This window comes from Mya arenaria, chromosome 12 (assembly GCF_026914265.1).
Source record: "Mya arenaria isolate MELC-2E11 chromosome 12, ASM2691426v1".
Taxonomy (NCBI): Eukaryota; Metazoa; Mollusca; class Bivalvia; order Myida; family Myidae; genus Mya; species Mya arenaria.
The window spans coordinates 43,454,094-43,472,330 of NC_069133.1; the positions used below are offsets into that span (position 1 = coordinate 43,454,094).

The window sequence follows — 18,237 nt, forward strand, 5'->3', positions numbered from 1 at the left end:
AACATTACATATGAAACACCACTTGTATAATATATTATATTATATGCATGTGTAATCTGTCATTATGCGTGTTCAACAAAAGCGTAAATTCGTTGACGTTAATTAGATAGAACATGTATTTACAGTATGTCCCTAAAGAAAAGAAAATACACACACTGAGCTTGTCTGGTACCTAGCTTATGCACCAGTCAATTGTAACCACGGCCCCCAGGTCCGGGGAATAGCGGGGACTTTGACTTTCGGTCCAGCCAACCCCGGGTAAAATCCCCGCCCTGCGGGGACACGCTGCTGGTAAAATCCCCGGCACTGCGGGGCCACCTGGAAGGTAAAAACACGGCCCATTTCCCCGGCTATCCCAGGTTTACCCCCGAACCTGGGGGGGGGGGGGGGGGGGGCGTGGTAACAATTGACTGGTGCATTACTGATAATCCATACAGCACGATAACGATAATATAAGGGGAAGGAACTCCTGGCTAAAAGCGAGCATGCAATACTTTCTGATTTATGTATATAACGCCACGTCTAGATTGATGTCGTCGGGACGAGACAAAATTAGTAAAAGTCAAAAACAGAGGAAATGCAGTCGTCGTCACAATAAAACGTAAAACCCGTTTTTCTGATAAAGATCATCGTCGTCAACCACGGTACTTTCTACCGTTACACCTCATACATAACAAAGCATAGCATAGTGTGTATTGGTGGTATCCGACGATGGATAAAGATGAAGTTAAACTGAATATTCCTCGTAAATATTTTCATCGTCTTGGCAGTCTAGTCGGTAAACGCCAGCGTCGATCATAGAAGCCAACCTAGCACCTCCATCGCCAACCGGCCTGTTACTGCCACAAGGGGCGGTGATGCTGGTATCACTGTCGCCCCCTTCACCGTCTATGTCTTCGTACGCGTTATAATGGTAATGAGGCGTATCGCCTTCGCACCTCGACATGCCGGTCATCCGATGCCCATGTTCACCGTCGCCGTTATAATGATGCCTGTCATATTCCCACCCCGACATGCCACTCACTCGATTCCCACGTTCACCGCCGTCATTATAATGAGGCGGGCCACCTTTCCACCTCGACACACATCCCATACGGTCCTCATAAGTGTTAAAATGGGACAAGTCGTCGTCCAGCCCCGACGCCTTTGTTTCTCCGCACGAAACGTCGTCTTTAAGAACGAGTTCACCTTCAAACGACTCGTCTGAGGAGAAATCATCGAAACAAGACGCCTCTTCATCCGTCAAAAACTCGTCCAATGTATGTTCTGTAACATCTGTGGTATGATTTTCAAGCATACGAGTATCTGTGACATTATTTGCTAGCGTGCGGGGTACCAAGTACCCTTCTGTTTCTAATTCAACACTTGTTTTACACGGCGACGAGTCGTTGTTTGAGCAACGCTGACACTTTTCTCCGCCTTTTCCCGTATACTGTTCGTTAAATCTGTATTTCTCATCATTGATATCTTCACAAACATCTGTATTGTCAACTTTAACTTCAGTTGGACGTGGAACGTTGCATGTCGCTTTAGATAACGCACCAGGTTGACCTTTCCCATAGACTAGACTCACAACTGCAGCTAGGTGCTGGAAGCTATTCTTATGGTCGACTTTATCCTTTAAACTGTTTGTGTGGTTATTTTCGTTTGGGTCGGCGAAACCATCGCCCGATTGCCTGTTCTGATATAGGTCGTTGGGAACATCATCATATTCCGGACAGGCGTGGTTTATAGCAGAAATACTGTAGGTGTTATTGTGTATATTATTATTGCCGCGCCTTGGTGCTGATGCTTCAGATGCGTTGTTCATACTGATGTCGTTGTGAATCAAAGATGATTGCGACTTTCTTCTTCTGAAACCCCCCGAAAAAAACAACATTTCATTAAATGTTTATCGTATTGAACTAAAGGCAAGTGGACGCAAGGTTTATTATGTTTCATTTTCGAGACTCTTACAAAACCGAATTCCTGATTTAAAGCTGCACTCTCACAGATTGAACCTTTTGACAACTTTTTTTGTTTTTTGTCTTGGAACGAGCCAATTTTCTCGAAAAATCCATGGAAACCAGTTATATAAGACTGCTGCCAAAAAACTAGATCACAGTTTTTTATATTTTAGTTCAAAAACTGATGTTTTATGCATTTTTACTTAAACCGTTAGTAACGGTTTAAGCCATAAAACATTAATTTTCGAACAGAAATATGAAAATCTACGATCTGATTTTTTGTCAGCAATCTTATATCACTGGTTTGCAGATATCTAGGCAAAAATTTGCTATTTCCAAGACAAAAAATAAAAAAGTTGTTATAAAAGTAAATTTGTGAGAGTGCAGCTTTAACATGTTAATACCGAACAAAGACTCGTAATTATTTCTGCATGCTATATGGTAAGTAAATACAACGAATCTTATCGTCTCAAGTCTGTTGGAGGAGTACGGCCATGAACAAGTAAGAACACCGACTCACATGTTTACAATTCCACTGGAGGAGGACGGCCATAGGCCAAGTATGAACACCGGGTCATATAGAAACAAGTCCGTCGGACGAGAACGTCCAAGTTAAGAAAGTACGTCGAGTCACAACGTCACAAGTTCGCCGGAGATTACGGCCTAGAGCCTAGTTCGTACACCGAGTCATATCGTCACAAGTTCGCCGGAGGAGGACAGTCATGAGCCAAGTATTTACAACGAGTCACATCGTAACAAGTCCACCGGAGGATGACGGCCATGAGCAAAGTAAGTACACAGAGTCATATCGTCACAAGTCTGTCGGAGGAGGACTGCTATTCGCAAAGTCACTACACCGAGCCATATCGACACAAGTCCGTCAGAGGATGACGGTCATGCACAAAGTAAGTACACATAGTCATATCGACACAAGTCTGTCGGAGGAGGAAAACCATGCGCATAGTCACTACACCGAGCCATATCGACACAAGTTCGTCAGAGGATGACGGTCATGCGCAAAGTAAGTACACATAGTCATATCGACACAAGTCCGCCGGAGGATGACGGCCATGAGCCATGTAAGTACACATAGTCATATCGACACAAGTCCGCCGGAGGATGACGGCCATGAGCCATGTAAGTACACATAGTCATATCGTCACAAGTCCGCCGGAGGATGACGGCCATGAGCCATGTAAGTACACATAGTCATATCGTCACAAGTATGCCGGAGGATGACGGCCATGAGCCATGTAAGTACACATAGCCATATCGGCACAAGTCCGCCGGAGGATGACGGCCATGAGCCATGTAAGTACACATAGTCATATCGACACAAGTCCGCCGGAGGATGACGGCCATGAGCCATGTAAGTACACATAGTCATATCGTCACAAGTCCGCCGGAGGATGACGGTCATGAGCCATGTAAGTACACATAGTCATATCGTCACAAGTCCGCCGGAGGATGACGGCCATGAGCCATGTAAGTACACATAGTCATATCGTCACAAGTCCGCCGGAGGATAACAGCCATGAGCCATGTAAGTACACATAGTCATATCGTCACAAGTCCGCCGGAGGATGATGGCCATGAGCCATGTAAGTACACATAATCATATCGTCACAAGTCCGCCGGAGGATGACGGCCATGAGCCATGTAAGTACACATAATCATATCGTCACAAGTCCGCCGGAGGATGACGGCCATGAGCCATGTAAGTACACATAGTCATATCGTCACAAGTCCGCCGGAGGATGACGGCCATGAGCCATGTAAGTACACATAGTCATATCGTCACAAGTCCGCCGGAGGATGACGGCCATGAGCCATGTAAGTACACATAATCATATCGTCACAAGTCCGCCGGAGGATGACGGCCATGAGCCATGTAAGTACACATAATCATATCGTCACAAGTCCGCCGGAGGATGACGGCCATGAGCCATGTAAGTACACATAATCATATCGTCACAAGTCCGCCGGAGGATGACGGCCATGAGCCATGTAAGTACACATAGTCATATCGTCACAAGTCCGCCGGAGGATGATGGCCATGAGCCATGTAAGTACACATAGTCATATCGTCACAAGTCCGCCGGAGGATGACGGCCAAGAGCCATGTAAGTACACATAGTCATATAGTCACAAGTATGCCGGAGGATGACGGCCATGAGCCATGTAAGTACACATAGTCATATAGTCACAAGTATGCCGGAGGATGACGGCCATGAGCCATGTAAGTACACATAGTCATATCGTCACAAGTCCGCCGGAGGATGACGGCCATGAGCCATGTAAGTACACATAGTCATATCGTCACAAGTCCGCCGGAGGATGATGGCCATGAGCCATGTAAGTACACATAGTCATATCGTCACAAGTCCGCCGGAGGATGACGGCCAAGAGCCATGTAAGTACACATAGTCATATCGTCACAAGTATGCCGGAGGATGACGGCCATGAGCCATGTAAGTACACATAGTCATATAGTCACAAGTATGCCGGAGGATGACGGCCATGAGCCATGTAAGTACAAATAGTCATATCGTCACAAGTCCGCCGGAGGATGACGACCATGAGCCATGTAAATATCGTCACAAGTATGCCGGAGGATGACGGCCATGAGCCATGTAAGTACACATAGTCATATCGTCACAAGTATGCCGGAGGATGACGGCCATGAGCCATGTAAGTACATATAGTCATATCGTCATAAGTATGCCGGAGGATGACGGCCATGAGCCATGTAAGTACACATAGTCATATCGTCACAAGTCCGCCGGAGGATGACGGCCATGAGCCATGTAAGTACACATAGTCATATCGGCACAAGTCCGTCAGAGGATGACGGCCATGAGCCATGTAAGTACACATAGTCATATCGTCACAAGTCCGCCGGAGGATAACAGCCATGAGCCATGTAATAACACCGAGTTACATCGTCACAAGTCCGCCGGAGGAGCACTGTCATGAGCAAAGTAAGTACACAGAGTTATATCGACACAAGTCCACCGGAGGATGACAGCCATGAGTCAAGTAAAAACACCGAGTCACCGTGATTGTCACCAGACCGCGGAGGAGCACGGCCATGAGCCAAGTTAGTACACCGAGTCACATTGTCACCAGTCCGCCGGAGGTGCACGGCCATGAGTCAAGTAAGTACACCGACTCACATCGTTACCATTCCACTGGAGGAGGATGGCCATGAGCCATGTAGGACGGTCATACGCAAAGAATGTATACCGGATCACATCGTCACATGTCTGTTGGACGAAGACGGCCATTCGCAAAGTAAGTTCATCTAGTCACAACGTCACAAAGCCACCGGAGGGGGACGGTAATGCGTAAAGTAAGTATACCGAGTTATATCGTCATAAGTCCACCCGAGGAAGACGGTCATGCGCAAAGTAAGTATACCGAGTCATATCGTCATAAGTCCACCGGAGGAAGACGGTCATGCGCAAAGTAAGTATACCGAGTCATATCGTCACAAGTCCACCGGAGGAAGACGGCCATGCGCAAAGTTAGTATACCGAGTCATATCGTCACAAGTCCAACGGAGGAGGACGGCCATGCACAAAGTAAGTATACCGAGTCATATTGTCACAAGTCTGTCGGAGGAGGACGGCCATGCGCAAAGTAAGTACACCGAGTCATATCGTCATAAGTCCACCGGAGGAGGACGGCTATACGCAAAGTAAGTATATCGAGTCATATCGTCATAAGTCAACCGGAGGAGGACGGCTATGGGCAAAGTAAGTATACCGAGTTATATCGTCATAAGTCCACCGGAGGAGGACGGCCATGCGCAAAGAAAGAACACCGAGTGATATCGTCACAAGTCTGCCGAAGGAGGATGGCCATGAGTCGAATTAGTACACCGAGTCATACCGTCACAAGTTTACCGTAGGAGGACGGCCATGAGTCGAATAAGTACACGGAATCATATCGTCACAAGTTTACCGTAGGAGGACGGCCATGAGTCGAATTAGTACACCGAGTTATATCGTCACAAGTTCACCAGAGGAAAGCGGCCATGAGTCGAATAAATACACCCGAGTCATGTCGTCACAAGTCCAACGGAAGAGGAAGGCGGCGATGAGTCGAATAGGTACATCCGAGTCATATCGTCACAATTAAGTTTACCGTAGGAGGACGGCCATGAGTCGAATGAGTACACCGAGTCATATCGTCACAAGTTTACCGTAGGAGGACGGCCATGAGTCGAATAAGTACACGGAATCATATCGACACAAGTTTACCGTAGGTGGACGGCCACGAGCCAAGTAAGTACTTTAAGTCATATCGTCACCGGACGGTCATGGGCCAGGTCAGTACACCGAGTTATATCGTCACCGGACGGCCATGGGCCAGGTCAGTACACTGTGTTATATCGCCATCAGCTCACCGGAGAAGGAATGCGCGTGTACATGGTGTTATTATGTGGATTTTCTGCGTTAAGTAAGTTAAGTCAGTGTGCATTACCTAAATCGTAGGATGAATCCCATGAGAAGGATAGTAATGACCAGCACACATGCAGCTCCCGTTGTGAGACCGATAATCAGGGTGTGGCCTGCAGAAAATAATAAAATTAATATGATTACATGTATGTTATTTTCTCCGGTTTGAGGTATCGTGACGTCAATCTTGCAGCCTTTCATTTTAGATATTTAACATGGCAAGCGAGGTCAGGCACGTTTCGAATGATAATTAAAAAGACACTTTGACAAGTTTTTAAATGATTTTTAGATTTTCCCGCTTAAAATCCTCCATTGCGGTTGTATTTTTTTACCTTCGCTCACTGCCGGTTCAAAGTGTGAAATGGTTGTGTCACGGTTATATGCCGCCCCGACAGTCCATGTGCCCGGCCAGTTCGGTCCCTGCTCCACAGACGTGCCTGGGAGTAATATATGGGAGGGAACTCTAAGAACATATACTATTATATCAATGCCAATATGTCTTGTACCATCATATCACATACATATCACATACAGCATCGTGTCGAGATAAACTGTGGCAAATAGAATGTGAATTCGGCGTAAAAAGTATCGATCAAGTTAATAAATTCACCAAAACGAAAGAAAGTTTTTTTTTTTTTTTTTTTCTAACTTAAAATACAAATGATTGCAATTGACCACTGCCTTTATTACAGTTAGCGCCATTGTAAAATAGTTGTTGTAGACTCGCTTTAAAGGTACTCGCTTATGTTTTAGGACCAAATTTTTTCCCATTAAACTATTTTTTGTCATTATTTAAAAAATACAATAAAGTATAAAACAATATTTTGGTTAAAGAGGGGTTCGGGCGAAAATTCAAGAAAAAAGAAAAACATCGAAGTCTAAATCACTATAGGCCGCAAGGACTGATATCAAAGAGATGGATATTTTGACATTTTAACAATACATTGAATAAATCACGTGATAATGTCAATCACCCAATCACGCAGCAACAAACCATGAACGAGTACCTTTAAAGCACAGTCCATGTATTTATGCACCAGTCAATTGTAACCACGCCTCCCCGGTCCGGGGGTCTGCTAGGGATAGCCGGGGAAATGAGCCGTGTTTTAACTTTCCAGGTGGCCCCGCAGTGCCGGGTGAATGCGGTGGTTTTGCCTTCACGCCAGAAATAGCAGGGAATATGCCTTACCTAGGGGCCTTTGAGTGCGGGGGGGCATTTGGAGCGGATTTAACCAGCAGTTCGTTCCTGCAAGGCGGGGATCTTACCCGGGCTTGGCTGGATCGAAAGTCAAAGTCCCCGTTATTCCCCGGACCAGGGGAATTATATAGAACGAATTTGGGTAGAGACATCAATGACCTTTCTTTATCAATACATGAAACGTCCAGTCCAATACAGATTTGAAAGTTAACAACGACTAAGTTAACAACGTTGTTAATTTCATTACAAAGCTTTTGAACAATTGGCCAATGTTTATGTGAACGCGGCATTTAGTCATCTAGTGCTGTTTTTGGTCAATCGGAACAGATCGGCCATCTCCGCCAAAAAAAATAAACGGAACACTTTGGCCAGTATCTCGAATTGGTTTGTATTCGACGCATGTTAACTGTTACGCATAAAACTTGTCTTCACTCAATCTGTAAACATTGTTTTTAAATTTACTTAATTCTTGCCGCAATTAACAAACTCTTAACTAAATTAGGAACATGATGACGGTGCAAACTGTGGTAACGAAACTGGTTACCAGGTTGTGAAGGACCGGCTGATTGAGATATTGACACCACTGGAGAAGTCCGAATAGTGATTGATAACGTCATTTGTGGGGTTGATGACGTCACTTGTGGGCTTGATGACGTCACGTGTATGCTTGGTGACGTCACAGGGAGGCTTGTTGGTGTCACAGAGATAGGGTATGTAATACGATCTGTGAGTGATAAAGTAAGAACTATGTTCTATTTGATGCATTTATAAAATAATTATTAATAAAAGGATTAATTGTGAAGTCCCATAATTATCCATATTTGGTCACTAATCTTTATATCGTACATAAATGGCGTCTACAGCTTGTCGACGTGAAATACACGTTACGGAGTTTTTAAGTGACCCGATATGGGAGATACGAGGCAAAGGAAACCATATTGGGAGAGACCTTTCCCGTAACTTATATTACTCAACCATATTTGCATATACAAATTTTATAAGAAAAAAAGTTAATGACTCTATTAACTGGATTAAAATATTCGTTTTAAAGGATTTGTATGCAATCTTGAAAAAAAGGTTTTGTTACCTTGGAAACAGAGATTGCTGAAAAAAAATAGGAGGGAGGTTCACCTGAAAAAAAACACACACATTGAAAATGAAATTACAGAATGTTTATTTTTCGATTTTTGGCTGAATGGTTACAAATGAACAGATTGCACCATTTTAGACTAAAAAGTCAAAATGGTCCCGGGAAGGGACCCCAAAACATAACTATGTTTTTATGTTGTTGTTGTTGTTTGTTTTTTTTTTTTTTTTTTTTTTTGGGGGGGGGGATACAAAATTGTACCCTTAAGTTCCCCCATGCTGAACTGTTTCTTGTACAAAATACTTTGTTTACATAGCAGACACAAAGTCGATTTAAAGGAAACAATCGTATTATCTACCAGTTCATCCATATGCTTACTAAATCTGCAGAAGGCCGGAAGCAGTAACGAGGTGCAGTTGATAAACTGTGGCGGCCTGGTGGTGGTCAGGGAACCGGAAGTGATCCCGCACTGTGCCGGTGCATCTCCTCCCGTCACATTCGCGTCAGTGTCGCTGCCTATTTACAACGTATATATAATATAAAGACCATGTCAATAAGTTAATAATATAAAAAAAAAATTCTTGGAGTGTATTGTACTTTTTAAATACAGAGAGGATGCAGGTTTCAAAAGATGCCTTGAGATGGCTGGCATTACCCACCCACTTTTGTATTGTGAAAGAGCCTAACCTTGATTGGTACGAGCTTCGGGAATTCCCTTGACTAAATTCTCTACACAATCAGAGCACCTCGGCGTTTTCCTCTGACACAACCTCGGGTGAATATGGCCGGTTAACAATGTCAAAATTCTTTATACTGAACTACACTTCAACGTTAGTCGCGTAGTAATTTTAAAATGAAATGAAGGAATTGAATTTCGGAATACACCTGACTCTATGCTGGCTATTTTTTTCAAGCCAAAAAATCGACTGTCTGACATTTAATATAAAGTACAGGCAGTTATCAAATTTTTAGGCGTCGTCGCCATTTTAATTTTACGAACTACTTTTGTGACCGAGTGTCGTCATATGGCGGGGTGTTCCGACTGCAAAGAAACAAGAATATTGCTTCTATAATTTTGCATTGGACAAGACGGAAATTAGATGTAATAGAGGCTGACATCTTATCTTTTTATTGAGTGCTCGAATCGATTCTTAATAAAATTTGATGACGTCATAATTACCTATACTGTTCCACGTGATATCTATTTTATGTACACTGTACGTCCAATATTCGCCGCCTGTCACAAGATCTTGTGGTCGATGAGATCCGAGCGAAACATTGATGCGACAGGATGCAGCCTCGTACCACGTGCCTCTATGCACGTGCAGCTCACTATCAGGACATTTGGATTCTGAAACATAATCTGTATAAATAACTTGAAACCATATTTAATTTTTAATTTTACAAGGCATGAAGGCGGAAATAACAGTTATGTCTACAGATCCTGTGTTAATTGAGTTTTAAAAGCTTATCAAGTACATTTCAACTAAAATCAATGATATAATGTTCTCTTTTTTATTTCTAAGGCCTAAAAAAATCAAGCCATAGAAAACACTCAAAAGATTCGCCGCTTTGTTTTCATCTGTTTTGAAAGTATTATAAAGGAATTTCGACAATAGTGATACTCTGCCCATTTATTGGTACTGAATGACTGTATAGGATTTATGATCGTTATCGAACGGGCAACGTTTGAATGTTGATTTTGTATATTTCAAAACAATTTTATGGTCAATTGACGAAAGCTATATCAACGGTATTACGTGTTGAATAACTTCAGTGGGCTCGGAAGTCTCCGTATTTACAGACGATGAAAACCGATATCTGATTGTGAGTAGTCGGCTAAAAAAACACACACACCTTCCGATCTTGCCGGCCGAGAAGTTCCGATTGCGCTTACCTGATTTGTTCTTACAGCAAATAAAGAACTTGAGAGCTCGGCAGTCTCCGTAAATGACATCTCCGTGAGGATGTGCAAAGTCGGTCACAGTGACGTATCCACACCGCAACATCGTGGAGTTCGGGGCTTAAACACAATATATGTAGGTATTCATGTATACGTTCAGGCACAGGGTTGAGCCATTTTGGGTCGTTCATTTATAAAAACATCGTCCATGAAAAACTAAAATATATTAAATTTACCACTCTGTTAAACTCAAGAATTACAGATCACTAGTGGATCCAGTGAGGGGGGACCTTGCGCCCTCATCCCAAAATCGTCTAAGTTTACTTTTTTCAAAAATGGGAGGAAGAAGTAATATAATTCTCCCAAAATTTACCATTTCGGACCAGAAAATATAAAAATGTTCCTTCGGGACTAACCCCCGCCCTTTCACTCGCCTCTGCAAAAGATAAGCTCCCTTCATAGTTGTGATTTTATTTCTAGCGATAACCATAAAAAGTCATCCAACATAGGATACCGCCAATTAGCCACGGACTAATTAAGCTTCTATATGATGACATTCATTGTGAAATAAATCTTTACAGGTTTAGTTATCTTTAACAAACCATTTATACCGGGTGTGTGCAAATTGTAATCGGCTGTCCACACTCTGATCCCATTTTTCAGCACAAGAGAAGAATACGTCATACTGATGACGTCATCATTGGTGACAGATACCGGGACGCCACCTTGTTCGTAACAGAAGTTCATTGCTCCCCTCCATGTTTTTAAACTTCGACTGCACAAGAAATCGTCTGCACCTGAATTAAATGATATATATTGTCAAAGGTCAAAGCTGGCTGTTCGGGATGTTCATTTGATGAGTCTGTTTGAATTGACGCTCTCATAGATTGGCGATAAAATGCCCAAATTAAAAGGACTTGACACCAGATGATACCATTGCAAGAAAAAAGAAAAACTGCCATAACTTACATAAAATTGATATCGTTGTGTACATCGCACTGAATCTTACTGACTGATGCGTCACATCGCTTACGACATATGTGTCTTTCGCAGTTTTTGCATATTTTTTTCCAATTGAAATTTACTGGGTTTGTCTACCAGGTAAATTCCAGGAAATTAAAAAAACGTCGGTATATGTATCTGTACTTATCACGTGCCTTAAAACACGCTATAAGTTTGGAAACCATTATGCGATATTACGATTCTAGCCTTGTTTCGAGGAAATACTATATTTGCCGAGTTTGGAACTATCTGGTGTCTATTCCCTTTAAACATACAGCACCTTTTAATAAATTAGGTCACTCGTTCACAGTGATTTTAAATTTTGTTTATTATTATATTAACTTCTACGAACAAAGATCAAACAGCATTTTTTTTCGATATCTGAAGCTCGAAACGTGATCTTTTAAAGTCCATTTAAAAGTCTAAAAACAGTTCACATTCAATTATTTTACATGTTTGTATTATGTACTTTATTTTCTATCAGAACATGTACGACCACAACATTCACAAATCACAGATATATTGTACATGCATCATCTAATACGTGAATTTTATTTACAATATTGTTCATTTAAGATCATTTAATATCGCTAACGTCTATGAAAGTTACAACAGTTTATGATAAAAAGAAACGATTAAAGTTGAACTTACAACAAGTACACAGACAGACGGACAGAATAATCCATAAATGACCAACTATGTACATCATGACATCAAAACATGCTTAAAGACAATTACATGTATGTAAACTACTGAATTATGCGCAAATTGTTGAATTGATAGATTGTATAAATCAATGTGTAAGTGGGTTAATCCATTACTGATAACGGTCACTTTTATATTGGATGCCTAGCGATTTGATATGTTTGTACGGCACATATTGGCTAGATTATCTTGTTTACATTGTTTTCAAGCCCCGTGCTCTGGTATGGAATAGACGATGCAACCAAAAATGCCAGTATATTTTATATATAATATTTCGTTTCAATTAAAAAAGTATTACTTGTAACAAAATGAGTACCATGATTATATCGCACAATTGTGCATGTACCTTAAAGCTGCACTCTCACAGATTGACAGTTTTGACTTATGTTTTTTTTTGTCTCAGAATTAGCTAATTTTGGTATCAATATCTTCAATTCAGTCATATACGATAAATCACTAAAGAATATATGGAAATAATGTTTGGAAAACTGCCGATTTTTTTAACGCTTTTTAGCGATAAAACATCAATTTTCGAACGTTAATATAAAAAACTGCGATCTTATCTTTTGTCATCAGTCTTATATCATGGTAATATACCCGCCTAATGTCCCCACACCCCAGGGTCCCTAGGTAAAGCTTATTCCAAGCTATATTTAGCGCGAAGACAAAACCACCGCATTCACCCGGCCCTTCGGGGCCACCGGGAAGGTAAAATCACGGCGCATTTCCCCGGCTATCCCCGGTATATTCCGGACCTTTGGGGGAGGCGTGGTTACAATTGACTGGTGCATAAGTAAAAGATGGGAATGGGCATACAATCTCTGACAAGTTCGATAAAAAGTCATAATTTTTTTGACAAGATCGCTAACGAGTCAAATCGCTAGAGTTATCGGCCGTGAATGAAGCATTTAAAACCTTAAAATGTATTTACAGCGTATTTTGAACTGTTTGTTTTACTTCAGTGTGTCCATATTCTTTTTAATAGCATTTAAACGCGTTGATAAGGGCTTCGATATATTTATATGTATTGGCGACAACCACAGAGGCTTCATTGTCCCAGTGCATACACGTGTTACTTCCCATTGATGAGAAATCCTGTATATGCTTATTATTTTGCAATGGCGGTTCCATGATTGTGCGTTACATGGAGCGCGACTTGGGCGTGCGTGCCCTTCCACAGGACCACCCCACCTCCAATTAGGCGTTAAACATGGTAGGGAAAAGTTGGGGAACAATTTTGGCTAAAATGGAACTTTAAATGTAACCTATGTATTCCTTTCCTACCATACTGTCATGAAAAAGTTTGTGCAATTGTAGAAGGATTATTCATAGAACATTAGAGCACACCAGAATACAATATTTTCGTTTGGTATTCGGCAACTGTTTATTCAAACCCCCACTCTCACGTTTAAACTCCAAAATGTAAGGTTTCGGAATAGAAAGTACAGCTGATATTCATAAAACATCTAAGCCCTTTCCTAACTGAAGTCATTTTCTTAGGTTAAATAACTCACTGGTCTTATGATATTGTAAATTATTTATACCTAAAATACTTTATTTCCATTAATTTTATGTAAAACACATCATGTTTTGTTAAAATAACTTGTATTTCTTCTTGACTTAACCATGAACATTTCAATTTTGAAAATCTTCGGGGAGGGCCATTTTCTAATGTTGTCATAACTTGTGGCCCAACCCAATTGTACAATAATATTGATTGTCGAAAATATGTATATCACGTGTGTTCATTATTTACAATAAAATACGATTAAACCAATTTTGAAAATCGACATAAGTTAAGAAATGACTTAAGATGTTTTATGAATAACAGCTCTGTATCCGGCGCTGGCAAATCTTACTCATTTGTGTTGTCCCTTAAATCAACCATGTATTGATACATTGCTGCTTTTAAATTCCAACATGTAAACGAATAATATCAGAACGGTTCTGACAGTGAAGTACAAATGTGTTAGCGCTGGGTACAGGAACAAAGCATGTAGCGCTGACGAACAGTCCTGATTTTAGTTGACGTTTCACACCTTGCCGTCTGAATAGACGTGAAAACGTCACTGACAATTGCTGGAGAATTTGTCCCGTGCAGATTTCAGACGTGATTGTCTGTCTTTTCACCGTTATATTCACAGCCTACTCATCGCATGATGGATGAGTTTCTAAATTGCTGTTAAGTGCCATTCGTTCATTCAAATCTCCAAAACGGGATCTGAAGATTTCGTGCTATTTATCCTTTCGATGACATTATATCTTTAGAAATTTCAGATTCTTATCTTGTAGAAATGCGGTGCTCTGTATTAGGACAATAAAAGGCAGGAATCGTGCTAGATTATCAATTATAAATTATTCGTATACATGGTGTAATTTACGATGTATCACAAATGTGTTACACCTGTGATCATTAAACTCTGGACTATAATGGATATTTTAAGCGAAGTCTAATCTGTGAATAAAAAATTATATTTCACTGCTTCAAACAGTGAAATATCATTTTGATATTGTTCGCTGTTTTAAAATTTAAACCCACTAAAAGTCCACATCAATTGTCAGCGCACGCAAGGCTGGGACACAATTTCAACGACGTCACTTCCGAAAAAAATATACATTTTTAATCTTAAAATCTTTAAATACAAATTGTTCAGTATAAGATCGAAGTATATTTCACCGAGTAAACACCAATAATCGTTTTGTAAAATATTACCAAATCGTGTAAAAAGGCTTTTTTGTCGTCTTGATTTGGTGCAATAATAAAACTATTGAAATCTGAGGGACAACCAGAGTCCACGATTTCAAACAGTCTCAAGTTCGAGTCTAGACCAAGACACAGAAAAGTACGTATATCAAATTACTAATTATCACCATTATTCTATTCCCATTACCAAAAAATAAATGTCAGTTTCGAATTGCATTACAATTCAGAAAAAATCGTCAATACTCAATACTCAACTAGAAGGAGAGTTGCAAAGAAAGGAATATTTGCAGTTTTGCCACTTGAGTATGAAATCGTACTTGAACCTGTTTGTTATCATAGCCGCAGAAGCCTATAATAATAACCTGGCACGGTCAATGAAAACTTGGCACGGTCAGTAATAACCTGACACGGTCAGTAATAACTTGGCACCGTCAGTAATAACTTGGTACGGTCAGTAGTAACTTGTCACCGTCAGTAATAAATTGGCACGATCAGTGATAACCTGGTACGGTCAGTAATAACCTGACACAGTCAGTAATAACCTGGTGCGGTCAGTAATAACTTGGTACGGTCAGTAGTAACTTGTCACGGTCAGTAATGAATTGGCACGATCAGTGATAACCTGGCAAGGTCAGTAATAACTTGGGCACGGTCAGTGATAACCTGGCAAGGTCAGTTAAAACTTGGGCACGGTCAGTAATAGCCTGGCAAGGTCAGTAATAAATTGGGCACGGTCAGTGACAACCTGGCACGGTCAGAAATAACCTGAAACGGTCAGTAATAACATTACACAGTCAGTAATAGCCTGTCACGGTCAGGAATAACATGGCACGGCCAGTGAAAACTTGGTCGGTTATTACTGGGCACGGTCAGTGATAACATGGCTTGGTCAGTGATAGCATGGCTTGGTCAGTGATAACACGGCTTGGTCAGTGATAACATGACACGGTCGGTGATAACCTGGAACGGTCAGTGATAACTTGACACGGTCGGTGATTACTAAGTTAACACTTACCGGGGGTTTAAACCTGTGTGTAATCTCTCTATCCCACTGCTGCAACCACTTGACTCACATCCAACCCATCCCCTTTATAAGGACATTGTGCACCCATATAATTGCAGACGATGCATATTCCTGTGACGTTATAATTGAGATCGTTTTACCCAGTATTCTGTATTTAAATCCAATGCCTATTTGCAAATAGTTTCTTTACTTGTTATTGGACACACTGGAATATCAGTAAGCTTTTCAGGGCTTAAAAAGCATTGTGTTCCTTTTACAAGCGTCTGAAAGATGATATTCGGGCTAAATTATAGATAATAGAGCGCTTGTTGCTCCCTGATCCCAGTAAAATCTATCATAATAATTAGGGCTGTTTTTATTTGTTTTTGACATGAATCTATTTAATCATTTAAAGATAATGCTGATTTGTAGGAAAATGACAGTCGGACAAAGAAGTGACAAAATTTATATGTTGACATGCGTGTTCCAATCGTACTTAATTTTAATGCTTTTGTGTCCCCTGTCTGCGTTGTCTGGATGAAAATATGCATGAAAACCGACCCATTTATGATTCAATTTACTTTCCATGTATGTGCTACCTTTTAATACTGACAATAGTTTAACAATATTTTTGACTGATTGAAATGTACTCCTAGAAACTATTTTTGGTGCATTTGTTAGTATCGATAAATCATATTCGTAAAATTAGAGAACAGAACATTTGAAAAAATCTCGATTGTCATCGGCCAAGACGCGTTTGGATTAATATTTGATACATATCCAGATCGATGTCGGACCTTTACATGGCCTCTAAACGCCAGCTCCACCACTTTACGGTGATGCAAAGAAAAAGAGCTGTCGACATTTCCGTGGTGGAGCTGTGCCCTATGTTTACATGAACAAACGTGAACATGATTTATATTTTATTTGATAATTTCATTTAACGGACATATTTCGAAAATCGGAGAATCTTCTTGAACTTCACCGAATTTTCAGCTGTTTCTTAAACAAGTGCCCTTCTAGTTTTTGAATAATTTCGTTAAAAATAGGGATTTTTGAATTTTCTCTTCAGTGTATTTATCCTAAAGTGATATATGAGTGTCAGAAATTACTCGTATCTCATTTTCGCCCGAAAAGTGGTTTCGGGCCAAAATTCCCGTGACTGGTTTATGTTTTTCATCGACAAACGTGCTTGGATCTCCTCTAATATGCAGTTTTGTGCATAACATACGTGGCGTGTAAGCTTATTCCTACTCGCTCTCGTGCTTTGCCCATTCGGGCTTAACATAGAATCAATTTGGTATGTCCCTTCCGCGGGTCGACCTCTCACCTCTGGACCGGGCGCCCTTCACTTAAGGGCCCTAATAGGTCCAAATGAGGGGTTATAGACCGACAATGCGACCGTTTCATTGACTAATGACACGCCTACTTTATGAACAATCCCGCGTGCCTATGTAAACACTGCGACCCACGGCCCTACCATTACGGTATAATATTAAATTAACCGTGTGTTTGTCCCTGTACAAAGAATGGGCGTGGTTTCATAATAACAGGGGACTCCTGTGCCCGCTGCAGTTACAGCCGCTCATTGGATGGTGTAATTGATATGTTTAAAGCTAATTTGTACATTAAAGGTAGCGCAAATTGATTTTACAAGTAAACAAATAGGGCGCTTGGCGTTTTATTGCTTGGATATTTGGAAGAAAAATTTAACGTGACATGTCTTTTTGTCTTTAACTTGAAATATCATTCAATGCAATGTTTAAATGAATAAAAACAAATACAATGACTATATTTATTTTGAGTTGATTTTTATGCTTTCGACGGACGCATTTTGCGTGTTTCCTGTTTAAAAATGATCCAGTTACAAATTTGACAAGCAAGATCTATTTCTCCCAACCCAGACAGTTAGATCCAAAAAATTGGCCATTCTGGATATCCTAATCTTGCCCACGTGCAAATGTAATAGGTACATATATAGGTCCGTATGTAAAAATTTAATCAAATATTTAATATTTTTACTATTTTTTTCAACTGCGAAAAAAAAGCATCTACCACGGCCGCTCGTGTAAGAAAGATTCTTTCAAGGCCTCGCGCAGAGTGGAGTGCAGAAACTGACGGTAAACCTCGTTTCCGCAAAACGCCATGCGCTCTCCGGTTGGGATGAACCTATCTTACAGGAAAAGCCATGGAAGAGATACTTATGATCTTGTGTTTAGACAGAGC

At 40.9% G+C, this 18,237-nt stretch overlaps 1 protein-coding gene across 1 annotated transcript; it reads right to left on the reverse strand.

The window, feature by feature from the left end:
- Positions 1-1,574: 1,574 nt before the first annotated feature.
- Positions 1,575-11,321, reverse strand: LOC128210967 (uncharacterized). The gene is made up of 9 exons (XM_052915319.1): positions 11,209-11,321; positions 10,592-10,717; positions 9,875-10,045; positions 9,073-9,210; positions 8,695-8,738; positions 8,152-8,331; positions 6,742-6,846; positions 6,435-6,522; positions 1,575-1,853 (listed from the first exon to the last, which is right to left on the reverse strand). The coding sequence occupies exons 1-6, from the start codon at positions 11,279-11,281 to the stop codon at positions 8,305-8,307; spliced, it is 579 nt and encodes a 192-aa protein (XP_052771279.1). The 5' UTR covers positions 11,282-11,321; the 3' UTR covers positions 1,575-1,853; positions 6,435-6,522; positions 6,742-6,846; positions 8,152-8,304.
- Between the last annotated feature and the right edge of the window lie 6,916 nt (positions 11,322-18,237).